Source organism: Salmo salar, chromosome ssa01 (genome assembly GCF_905237065.1).
Source record: "Salmo salar chromosome ssa01, Ssal_v3.1, whole genome shotgun sequence".
NCBI classification, from domain to species: domain Eukaryota; kingdom Metazoa; phylum Chordata; class Actinopteri; order Salmoniformes; family Salmonidae; genus Salmo; species Salmo salar.
The window spans coordinates 130,869,590-130,882,530 of NC_059442.1; the positions used below are offsets into that span (position 1 = coordinate 130,869,590).

General features: G+C 41.7%; 1 protein-coding gene across 1 annotated transcript; it reads right to left on the reverse strand.

Moving 5' to 3' along the window:
• Window positions 1-5,918: 5,918 nt before the first annotated feature.
• LOC106563492 (dual specificity protein phosphatase 4) lies at window positions 5,919-12,455 on the reverse strand. The gene is made up of 4 exons (XM_014129145.2): window positions 11,954-12,455; window positions 10,984-11,117; window positions 10,153-10,372; window positions 5,919-8,321 (listed from the first exon to the last, which is right to left on the reverse strand). The coding sequence occupies exons 1-4, from the start codon at window positions 12,339-12,341 to the stop codon at window positions 7,939-7,941; spliced, it is 1,125 nt and encodes a 374-aa protein (XP_013984620.1). The 5' UTR covers window positions 12,342-12,455; the 3' UTR covers window positions 5,919-7,938.
• Between the last annotated feature and the right edge of the window lie 486 nt (window positions 12,456-12,941).

Sequence of the window (12,941 nt, forward strand, 5' to 3'; positions counted from 1 at the left end):
TTGGCCCAGCGTCGTCCGGGTTGGGGTTTGGCCGGGGTAGGCCGTCAATGTAAATAAGAATTATTAACTGACCTGTTTAGTTAAATACAAATAGATAAATGTATATATATTTTTTACACATTTTTTGTTGGCACGAAACTCCATAATTCCATTCATTTGTATGGGTTACCTTCAGACGAGTCCCGTGACACTTGTGGGCGTCGTAGTGCAAAAAGTGGGGTCATATTAGTTTGTAGCCCAAACGGTTTGGAAACTACAGACAGAAGTTAGCACATCAGCGTTACCGACGTGGGGGTTGTAGAGCAAAACAGAGAACACCATCTTATTCTTGAGAGACTTATCTTTCATAGAGTGTAGGCAAAACCGTTCATATGCTACAGACATTTTCGTGAAAAGACTGATTTTTGGGAAGTCTCATGGTCTGACAAACACTGCCGTAGCTATGCCACCTTCCACCGCAGATGATTAAGTAATCCTTCTAACCCCCCAAAAAAAAAGATATAGATGTACTATTGTAAAGTGGTTGTTCCACTGGATATCATAAGGTGAATACACCAATTTGTAAGTCGCTCTGGATAAGAGCGTCTGCTAAATGACGTAAATGTAAGATGCTGAAGGCCGACATAAGGGGATGCGGTTGATTGACACACAGGCCATGTAAAAAAAACAACATATCTCTAGTTTAAACAGACCGAAGTTGATGGGGATTTTTTTTATTATGCTACTTAGATTGACGCACTGGTAAATCTAAGTATTTTATCCAATAAATTACCCGGACTATCTGCATTGACCCTTTTTGTATTGACTCTTCAAAGACTCCAGCCACCCAAGTCATAGACTTCTCTCTGCTACTGCATGGCAATCGGTACCGATCAGTGCGTGGGTAAAATCACTGGGGAAGCCAGAACAAAAGCCATATTACAACCTATGTGATGTGATAATTGCGTTGTTTGCTCTATAACCTGTTAATTCATATGCTTTGCGACTGTGATATATAGGCCTAAAGGCTGAGACAATAAGACACAGTGGCAGAATAAATTCAACCACACCTTTGTTTTATCACAAAACCTTGGTCTGGTGAAGTACACAAAGCATACTGCATGTAACAAACAGTTACAGTGCATTTGGAAATTATTCAGACCCCTTCCCTTTTTCCAAATTTTGTTACAATACAGCCTTATTCTAAAAATGCCTTATTCTAAATGTCCTCATCAATCTACACACAATACCCACAATGACAAAGCAAAAACTGGTTTTTAGAAATGTTTGCAAATGTATTAAAAATAAAAAACAGATACCTTATTTACGTAAGTATTCAGACCCTTTGCTATGAGACTCGAAATTGAGCTCACGTGTATCCTGTTTCCATTGATCATCCTTCAGATGTTTCTACAACTTGATTGGTGTCCACCTGTGTAAAATTCAATTGATTGGACAAGGTTTTGGAAAGGCACACACCTGTCTACATAAAGTCCCACAGTTGACAGTGCATGTCAGAGCAAAAACCAAGCCATGAGGTTGAAGGAATTGTCTGTAGAACTCTGAGACAGGATTGTGTCGAGGCACAGATCTGGGGAAGGGTACAAAACATTGATGCAGCATTGAAGGTCCCCAAGAACACAGTGTCCTCCATAATTTTTAAATGGAAGAAGTTTGGAACCATCAAGACTCTTCATAGAGCTGGTTGCCAAACTGAGCAATTGGGGAAAAAGGGCCTTGGTCAGGGAGGTGACCAAGAACCCGATGGTCACTCTGACAGAGCTCCAGAGTTCCTCTGTTGAGATGGGAGAACCTTCCAGAAGGACAACCATCTCTGCAGCACTCCACCAATCAGGCCTTTATGGTAGAGTGGCCAGACGGAAGCCACTCCTCAGTAAAAGGCACATGACAGCCCTCTTGGAATTAAGGACTCTCAGACCTAAAGGACTCTCAGACCATGAGAAACAAGATTCTCTGTTCTGATGAAACCAAGATTGAACTTTTTGGTTGAAAGTTCCTCATGTACACATCACTGACAAACTGAAATGGTCCACCCACACAGACAGTGTGGTGAAGAAGGCGCAACAGGAGGCACCTAAAACCCTCACAAACTTTTACAGATGCACAATTGAGGTCATCCTGTCGGGTTGTATCACCACCTGGTATAGCAACTACACCACCCGCAAACGCAGGGCTCTCCAGAGGGTGGTGCGGTCTGCCTAACGCTTCACCGTGGGCAAACTACCTGCCCTCCAGGATACCTACAGCACCCAATGTCACAGGAAGGCCAAAAAGACAAGGACAACAACCACCCGAGCCACTGCCTGTTCACCCCGCTACCATCCAGAAGGCGAGGTCAGTACAAGTGCATCAAAGCTGGGATCGAGAGACTGAAAAACAGCTTCTATTTCAAGGTCATCAGACTGTTAAACAGCCATCACTAACACAGAGAGGCTGCTGCCTACATACAGACTCGAATCATTGGCCACTTTAATAAATTGATTACTAGTCACTTTAAATAATGCCACTTTAATAATGTTTACATATCTTACATGACTCATCTCATATTTACATTTACATTTACATTTAAGTCATTTAGCAGACGCTCTTATCCAGAGCGACTTACAAAATGGTGCATTCACCTTATGATATCCAGTGGAACAACCACTTTACAATAGTGCATCTAAATCTTTTAAGGGGGGGGGTTAGAAGGATTACTTTATCCTATCCTAGGTATTCCTTAAAGAGGTGGGGTTTCAGGTGTCTCCGGAAGGTGGTGATTGACTCCGCTGTCCTGGCGTCGTGAGGGAGCTTGTTCCACCATTGGGGTGCCAGAGCAGCGAACAGTTTTGACTGGGCTGAGCGGGAACTGTGCTTCCTCAGAGGTAGGGGGGCCAGCAGGCCAGTGGTGGATGAACGCAGTGCCCTTATGCCCTTAATGTATATACTATATTTTATACCATATATTGCATCTTGCCTATGCCGCTTGGTCAACGCTCATCCATGTATTTATATGTACATATTCATATTCTTTGATTACGTAATGATAATATTTTTCTAAAGTTTGTGTACTTGGTTACCATGGTTATAAATAGTGACCGTGGAGCACATGGATGTCTTGGAGGGAGATTCAAATGTTGATGCCGGGAAAGGATAGAAAAAGAAAGGTAAATATGATTTGAGAAGATAATATTGAACGTCATTACCAAATAGGCTCTAATTTCATGAAATGATGTTAGATTTGTGAAGTTATGTTTTAATCATGTGTATTTAGGATACGTTGTATGGTAGCTGTTCAACTGGAGTTAGCATGCTAGAATCGCTGCTATTTATGACCAAATATCGTAAAAATGCAAAGCTGTCATCGAGTCAAAGGGTGGCTACTTTGAAGAATCTAAAATATAAAATATGTTTTGGTTTGTTTAACACTTTTTTGGTTACTAGATGATTCCATATGTGTTATTTCATAGTTTTGATGTCTTCACTATTATTCTACAATGTAGAAAATAGTCCAAATAAAGATAAACCCTTGAATGAGTAGGTGTCCAAACTTTTGACTGGTACTGTATATGATCATGGTTAAGTTGAAATTGAACACTTATTTTCTAAATAAGACCATTACGTTTTGTATGTTAGGATAATTGAGTGATTTTGATGTCTATTTAATGTGACTTACTATGGTTATTACTGACATTAATTATTGATTGATTTTTTTCTATAAGATGCTCCCTAAATCAACCAAGGAAAGGACAAGGACATACTATATATAAACAAAATCAAACATGCTCCTATAAGATACCAGGAGTATCTTAAGAAACAAAAAAGAAAGATATGTCAAGAGAAAATAAAGCAGTGAACCCGAAATCCATCTCACAACTCTCCCAGTGAGAAAAAAGCAAAAAGTGGAGGTGATGGAAAATTAACCAAAGAAACAGAAGATCAACTATCCAGAAAAGAGTGGTTATGAAGTCATACCTGGCAAGGAACACACCACCACACTCACCGGAAGTCTTACAGCTACAGAATGATGACCTACCTGCCCCTCAAATGACTCCACATCTGTGTGATTGTTTAGGTGGACAGACCGGGATAATTCAACAAACAGACGCAGACAAAGCACAACCTTCCACTTTCCACCTGCACAGCATCTCATCCATCTTCTAGCGCAATACAGCCCATTGCAGACATACAAGAGAGACTGATTGGAAGGTGATGTGTTGTGAAATATGATGAAGACCGTTACCCTGGTATTATACAAGATGTTGACCCAGAGAGCAGCGCTCTAGTCAAGACCATGAGTCATGTGGGAGCCAACTGATTATTTGGACCAATGAAAGAGGACATTGTATGGTACCAACCAGAGAAGGGGCTTGGGCTTGTCCCTGAGGCTCATCCAGCGACAAAATCACATATGATGCTCGATGGCGCAGTCTGGGAGAAAAATTGCTCTCTCGTTAAGCAATAGAGTGCGTTAAGGGCAAAACCTAATCTTGAGTGAGCCCACACCAGTCTCACGAGTCTGAATCAATAGACTGCAGCCAGTGAACAATCATTTGTTTAATGTCAACCGATGTTTCCTACCTTGTACTTGTATTTCTGCCTAATGCATTGAATCCCAAAAATTGTTCTAAAATATGCTTTAAGTTCATGAGGCATGTGACCTTTGTTATTTGAGGTTTTGAATGGTGTGTTCTATGTCTTCAATCAAGATGAACATGTACAACTGTGACATTAAACTGTTTAATGGTATTTTTCATCAGTTTTATATGAAATATACTTTCCACCACAGTCTGTCATTACCACAATCCTAGGTCATTACCACAATCCTAGGTCATTACCACAATCCTAGGTCATTACCACAACCCTAGGTCATTACCACAATCCTAGGTCATTACCACAATCCTAGGTCATTACCACAACCCTAGGTCATTACCACAATCCTAGGTCATTACCACAACCCTAGGTCATTACCATCACAGTACATCTTTTTGAGGAAAAGGTGTATTAAATTTCAATCGATATGGATGATTTTCCCCATATGTGAACCTTATATGCTTGTTCTTAAGATAATTCCTAACATAATGTAAAATAGTAAGATATTGATGTGGTAAATACATGTTTCTGAGTATCACCAAGGCATATATGGGCATTTAAACATGACAATGAGGAATACATATAATTAAGAAAACTTCCAAATAGTCTGCCACTATTAAATCTTGTTTCCAGACAGAGTGAAGATATTCTGATAAACATTTAACATGCCCTTATTTGCAAAATCAACCATGTACATAATCTACCTCAATTACCTCGTACCCCTGCACATCGACTCGGTACTAGTACCCATGTATATAGCCAAGTTATCGTTACTCATTGTGTATTTATTCCTCGTGTCATTATTTTTTCTCTCTCGCTGCAAGTAAGCATTTCACTGTTTACACCTGTTGTTTACGAAGCATGTGACAAATAAAATGTCATTTGATTTCTATGGAGAGGTTTAAGAGGATGCGAAGAATTAAGATCACCCACTAGGGGGCGTTATAACCCTACACTAATGTTGGGAAACGCAACACAGCTCTATTCTGGTCACAGCACTGAAGTTTATGTAGATTTTTAGACAGGACCAACTCCGGTTATGAACAGACCATCACTATTCATCAAGTTTTGCGGCAAAGATTGCTGCATAGTCTAAGGCTGGCTACATCTAAACACCAGCCTTTTCCTTGTGAGGTGATTTAGATGGTAAGTAGGCCTTTGATTATTTTGAGACATTACCTGTTCTTGCAATTATGGTGATTAAAACTGCCAAAAATGTTTCAATTCAAGGTTGTATTTGAATATGAGCCATCTGCCTGTTTATGACCTAGGTGTTTGTGTAATAAAGTGTTCATGAATGTAAAAAAAGACCACCGCTATGTAGCCATGTGTGATGTTTCATGCAAATAAGACACAGAGATTATTTTTTTAAGAACAATGTTGTATTTAACAATGGAATTTTAGAAATAAATAAAGCATATACAATTGAACAAAAAAAGTACAAAAAATGTCAAATTGATTAATGATACTGCCATAAGGAGACAACAGCATTTCACTTGACACAGGTAGAAAGTATTGCATTATTCAATGATTGTGGACCAGAGAACACCTCTCATCTTCATATCATTTACATACTCTTGCTCAAGAAGAAAACAACATAATGAGTGTATGAAAAGTAATCAGTTACCACCTGGTATAACAATAATGTGCAAACCAATTAAATAATACAGTATTGCATCACTTAAAAGTGCTCTATAAAAGGTGCTAACATTCTTCAAAAAAGAGGGGAATTAAATCCTGTTTCCCCAGAAGCCTTTGCTCCTGGCTCTGATCGTCACCTAGGCCAATGCTTCCAGGCAATATTTTGTCTCAAACGCTCAGAGAACTGTCTGTTTAACATGAAAAGGAAAACAATGAACCATTTCTCAGGAGTCAGTCTAGTGGCAGCACACACAAGCAGTTTTCTACCTTTTCTTTTCCCAGTGATGTCTGATATCCCAGTGTCTGTTTCTTAGGGGTGTTTGTGCGTAGCTGGGAAATCATCCCAATTAGATAGTAGACTTGTTCTACTAGACATTGGTGGAGTAACAGTGACAAGACAAAAAAAACAAGTCCGCTTCAGGTTCATAGGTCAGTTCCCAATTAAGTCTACGTCTTTCAACAAGCATTAGACCAATCAACATCTATTGTCTGGACAGAAATAGTACCTATGTAACAGACAATAACATGCCCCCATACAAGGATGAAAAACAACACATTCTTATCTTGAGAATTCTATAAATAATTATTGTTAAGGCAAAAAAACACTTTTCAAATATCCGGTCTGTATCGATGAGTGAATACACATATGAAGCTAAAAAACATGATCAGAAATACACAACACAATGTAGTGCTTTGGTGGCAACTGGGAAGAGAGAGAAACGGATTATTGCTCTACTTGGGGGAGAGGAACGGATGGGATTACATTGTCTGTATTGCAGTGTTGACTTGAAACGTTGTTGTTTAGAGATTTCCCAGTTTATCTGCCTCAGTCTGTTTGAAAAGGAAAGACGCTGGGGCACTTGAGCACATCCAAAAGCGCCAGAAAAAACATCCTATACCTTTTCTGAACAAGGCACTGACCAACAAACAGAAAAAACAAACTTTCTCCTCAAAAGCCTATCTGTCCACCGACCGAGCCTATTACATGGAAGACCAGGGGTTGCCCGGGCTATGTAGCAGGGGCTCAGACGTTCATTTGGCACCGTCTCAGAAAGTTAGTCTCTTTATCTCAACGGCCTCTCCACCTCCGCATGGGGGACGCTTTTATTCTCTCATTCATCAGCAGTCCTGCTCCAGGAGAGGAGGGGGCGCATGGGAGATAGGATGGGGATGTCAAGGACAGGAAGCCGGACAGGACGCTAGTAGAGCACCTGTCACAACTGAAGAGCCTCCTGCTCTCCATCAGGAAGCGACTAAATGACTGAGCTCTCTTTCTCTCTCTTTCCCCCTCCTCCCCTCTTTGCTCTTTCCTTTTCTCTGCATCTCTGCTCATGGCCATTCACCCCTCTCAGCAGGACTGGAGAGGCTTTGGAAAACTCCACAGGAAATGAAAGAGATGGACTGCAACTTAGAAGTCTGCCGCCCCGTCCTTCACACTAAACCACAGGAACTGCATATCTTCTTGAGCCTGTTTTCAGAAAAAGCTTATTTAATGTTTACCAAATAGTGATGAATGTGTGTGTGTGTGTGTCATATTATATACAGTTTTTTGAGTCAGGCAGCAGCATAGGCACCCTCAGTTTTTCATTGTCAATGGACCTTTCAGCTTATACCAGTTAGGAGAAGAGAAACTCTCTCTCTCTGCCCTGGATTGAGAGAGAAATGGGGCTGACAGGAGCCCCCTGGGTCAGTTCAGTGTCGATGTCTGTCTGTGGGGGCAGGGCATCAGCAGCTGGGCGAGGTTGTGATTGGACTGTGCAGGTAGGCCAGGCTGCTGGGCTGGCCATGTGCTACCACGGAGACGGGGAAGCTGAATATGAAGGGTGAGGTGGGGGTGGAGGAAGACTTGGGGCCCAGGCTGGCTGCCGAGGGGCTGGCGGCCTCCACCGCACATGACGTGGCCAGCACCTGGGACTCAAACTGCAGCAGCTGACCCATGAAGCTGAAATTAGGGGAGATGATACTGCGGCGCTGCTTGACGAACTCAAAGGCTTCGTCCAGGCGAACACGCTTCTTCTTCATCAGGTATGCCAGGCAGATGGTGGCAGAGCGAGAGATGCCCGCCTGGCAGTGCACCAGAACACGCCCGTTAGAGTCTTTCACCGAGTCTGAAGAGAGACAAAGAGATAAGGGGTTCAGAACTGACCCCAGGATATTGATATGTACAGGATAGGTGATACATAGTGCTCAGGATGATCTGTCGCCATGGTCCATAAGCTTTGATGATAGACACCCCCCAACAAAAGCATACACCAGCCTCTTACACCTCAGTGTCTCATAAGCAATATATTACTCTGTAGCCCTATAAAACACAAACAGCAACACTATGCACCCAAGAGAAAAGACATGCAAATGGACAGGTAACGGTCAAAATAAAGGAAACACTTGAGTAAATGAGGTATACAAAGTATATTGAAAGCAGGTGCTTCCAAACAGGTGTGGTTCCTGAGTTAATGAAGCAATTAAAACATCCCATCATGCTTAGGGTCAGGTATATAAATGCCCAATTGCCCATTATTTTGGCTACCATGGCTAGAAGAACAGATATCGGTGACTTTGAAAGAGGGGTCTCAAAGGAAAAAGGCTATTTTAGGCTTAGGGGTCAGGTTTGCAATTAGGGTTAGGGGTTTAGGGTGTGCGCGCGTGCGTGTCAGTCTCCAGATCTCAACCCAAGTGAACACTTATGGGAGATTCTGGAGCGGCGCCTGATACAGCGTTTTCCATCGCCATCAAAAAAACACCAAATTATGGAAATTCTTGTGGAAGAATGGTGTCGCATCCCTCCAATAGAGTTTCAGACACTTGTAGAATATATGCCAAGGCGCATTGAAGCTGCTCTGGTGGCTCGTGGTGGCCCATCGCCCTACTAAGACACTCTGTTTGTGTTTCCTTTATTTTATATACAGTTTCCAGTATATCCCGCATCCAAGACACCTACAGCAGCCCTTCCCATAAATAAACATTTCTCACCATGAGAAATAGCAACAACAGGGGACATGCCCTCATCACAGGGAGGCCATTTTGAGTAGTAATACACACATATTTACACATAGGTAGAATTTCATAAATACTCATTAAAACATAGAAATGTGGTATCCACTTCTATACAAGTGCCGTCGTGTGTCTCTCGCGTACACACACACACAGGTAACTCCAACTAACGAGGCGGCGCACCCAAGAACAGTGGATGAGTCAGACTCCCTAAGCAGCTAGCTCTGACGCATTCAAGTCCGTACACGCTCACACACACACACACACACACACACACACACACACACACACCTCCAAGATGGAACCTCTAGGAGCTACGCCCTCCTATCCTCCCTCATGGTAATCCCTAACCATTGGAGTACTGCAATAACTATAGTTCAGCACTCCTCTCCCTCCGTCGCCCATATCACCAAAGCATTTTGAGCATGGGCAACACACACACACTGAGATTCTGCATGAGCACATTATTTACTCTCTATTTATTCCCAATTATTTATTCTAAAATGCTCTCCCATCAGATAGGCTATTACCTAGCATGAAATGAAAATGTTCTCTCAAATACATCACGCCACGCAGATTTGAAAGATACTGCCAACCATTACTCATACACTAGCATGAATTAGCAAAGGAGCCATCTGTACAACATGCTCCTGAAGAGCCATCAATTAAAGTAACAATCTCGTCCCTGCAAGAAGACGCCCTTCAATCACATGACCAAATTAACATTCTACTGGGCTATGCGGCAGCTGGGTCCTACGGAGACCATCATGGAACCATGTAATTCTCCTTCTGCTCATCATGATGAAGTTGCATTAGACTGTGTCCCAAATGGCACCTTATTCCCTTTATGGTGCACTACTTTGACTCGGGTCAAAAGAAGTGCACTGTGGGGAGCAGGGTGTCATTCGGGACAGGTCCCACGTATTCTCCTAAGAAATTGAAACTTACCGATAAACTCAATGGCTTCTATGAACCAGGAGCTGATGTCCTCTTTATGGTTGTCCTCCACAGGAATGCACTTGTACTGGTAGACCCCCTCGAAGTGGTTGGGACAGTTAGAGGACACATTGAGCAAGGCTGAGATGCCCATGCCGTCCAGCATGTCCTTTTTGGAGGCATGGAAGGCACTGCCAAGGTACAGGAAAGGAAGAATCTCCACTGGACCAGCCTGGTACATAGAGAAGACAAAGTGGGCATTAATACAGAGCCAAGAGAGAATAGAGGCAATTTTACAGTCAGAATGTCTCTTTCAAACATCACAAATTAACACAATTAATAGGACTGGAGAAAGGGACTATTAACAATTTGTAATCATCAATAAATTAAAAGGTTCTGATAAATACAATTTACAGTGTGCACTTTTTATGTGAATGATTTTAATAGAAAGGTAGCAGCAATAGGGTCTGACATGTGGTCATATAAAATCTCGGCCAATCACCAACGGCAATGATTTGAACTCCAGCAGATTATTTATCTCAGGACAGTTTATTGATTTGGGCCCTGTTATGTAATTGCTGATATGGGCCCGCTTCAAACGGCAGAAATGATCGATAAGGGCTATGTAAAACAGATGTGCATAGGGAAGGTAGACCGGGGCAATGTTCGTCACACAGGCCTACCACCCCTTCCAGCAGGGGAAAAAAACGGAAGCACAACTGGTGCTCTTATCGAGCCCGGAAACCAGTGGATGGCCAAAATGTACGAGTCCCCTAGTATTTCACTCAATGCCACATATTCAGTCAAAATCGGCCACCGAGATAAACAGGGACCCTTCTTTACCTGGTCATGGTGCAACGTCTGTGGAGTTCCACAGGAAGAACAGGAGTCCAAACTGGACTGGGTAGAGAACGAAGATAACGTTTTGGTCTTCAAACAGAACTCGGGATACTCCGTGAAAAATGTGTCATAGCCCCCTGTGAAAAGAGATGAACGTTAGACATCAGGATATTCCAATCACAGGCCACACTCAACACAAAATAATAGCACACCGTGTGCGTTAAAAAACGACGGAAGAATTTACAAATTAGGCCTACCTAGCTTAATAGGCCTACAGATCATACATTTGTTCAATAACAACTCAATTAAATATGTCTGAATAATTACATAAAACATTATAGAACACAATCATAATTAGTATTTCAATTTCTTAAAATGTAATTTAGAATTTGGGTAGGCCTATGCCTAACGGTTAAAGCCTTAATTAAAATTGAAAACCTATTAAATACTCGAATAGATTAAATGTTTTTGCATTTCCCCATTAACTTCCAATAATTTATTGAGAAATACTGTTGTGTGATTTTCTGCCAACACTTCACGCTTCAATGCGTGTGCGTCATTTAAATCTCTTTTGGATAATGACATTGCGATAATGAGCAATTTACAATAATAACTATTATCAAATAAAAAATATTACGTGGAAATCTTGATGATGAACCAATTGTTGAGGATCACAAGATACTCACTGCGGCACATCCTCGTGCACCCAGATGTGGCTCTCTACGCATTACATCATTGTTAGAGCCTAATGCCCATTGTGGGTTGAATTGTGCAGCAATACAAAACCGCACTACATGTACCCTACCATTTTAAACTGATTGAGAAAGTATAATAATAACATGGCAATAACACACTTGTCAGATATAATGAGACAGATGTGATATTTAATTGTTGTTATTTATATTTGTAAACAAAGTCAGCATTGGGCATGTTTTAAATTCTGATAACCTTAAGTGTATTGGGATCATTTTACCTTTTAGTAGATATATTTCAGTTCCAAATGTGTCTCTGTATAATGCATTGAGCACCAGAGTGATTGTGCTATCGTCTTTAACCGTGTCTATGTCGGGCGTCCTCTCGTCGTAGAGGATCACAGCGGAGTACAGTCCTGATTTCAGCCGGGCTTTGACCTCTTCATCACCGGATAGAATCTGGTCTAAACTCACCGAGCCCTTTGCTCGCCTTCTCACGATTGTGTTACAGCGGATATTCACTGCACTCCGAATGTGTCCAGCGCTAAACGCCAGGAATGATCTGCAGTCCAGCACCAGACATTTCGCACTGTCGTCCTTCAACAACCTTTTCAAAACGTTGCAATCCATTTCACAAAGTTCATCCATGATAACCATATTTTCCCCCATAATGAAGAAAAAAAAACAGTTTTTCGTGTTGAAGAACACGAAGAGAGTGCTGGATGTGCGTTAATCCTGAGCAGCTCCTGCGCAATGTTGTGCTGTTATTCTTCTGAGAGCATTACTATCACGAGCAGTCACCTCTTTCCGTTTATGAATGGGTGGTGGCGTCACGCTGGAGGTGACGTCACCTGCTAGTACCGTTCATTAGCCATTCTCTCCTTTCTCTTCATTCATGAAAAGTCAACAATCAAAGCCGACAGAAGATGAAATTACCCCTGCCAAACCTCGAAAATGATGTTGACTCTCTTCTGAATGAATGCAAAATGCAGTAGTCTACTTCTTTTCCCACGATAGTCAAAATTATCGTATAGGCTACCATGCCGAGGCTATTTAATCATGTACTATTTTATATTCCTTCATAGGAAGATCAATTGGTCAAATGTTATGAATGTGTTATATGCCTTTGCCATTCTTGATTTAGATTCTAAGTAGTATACCTTTGTGAATAGGGTACCGACCAGTGGCGGCTGGTGGGAGAAGCTATAAGAGGATGTGCTCATTGTAATGGCTGGAATAGAATTCACGGAACGGAGTTTCCACATGTTT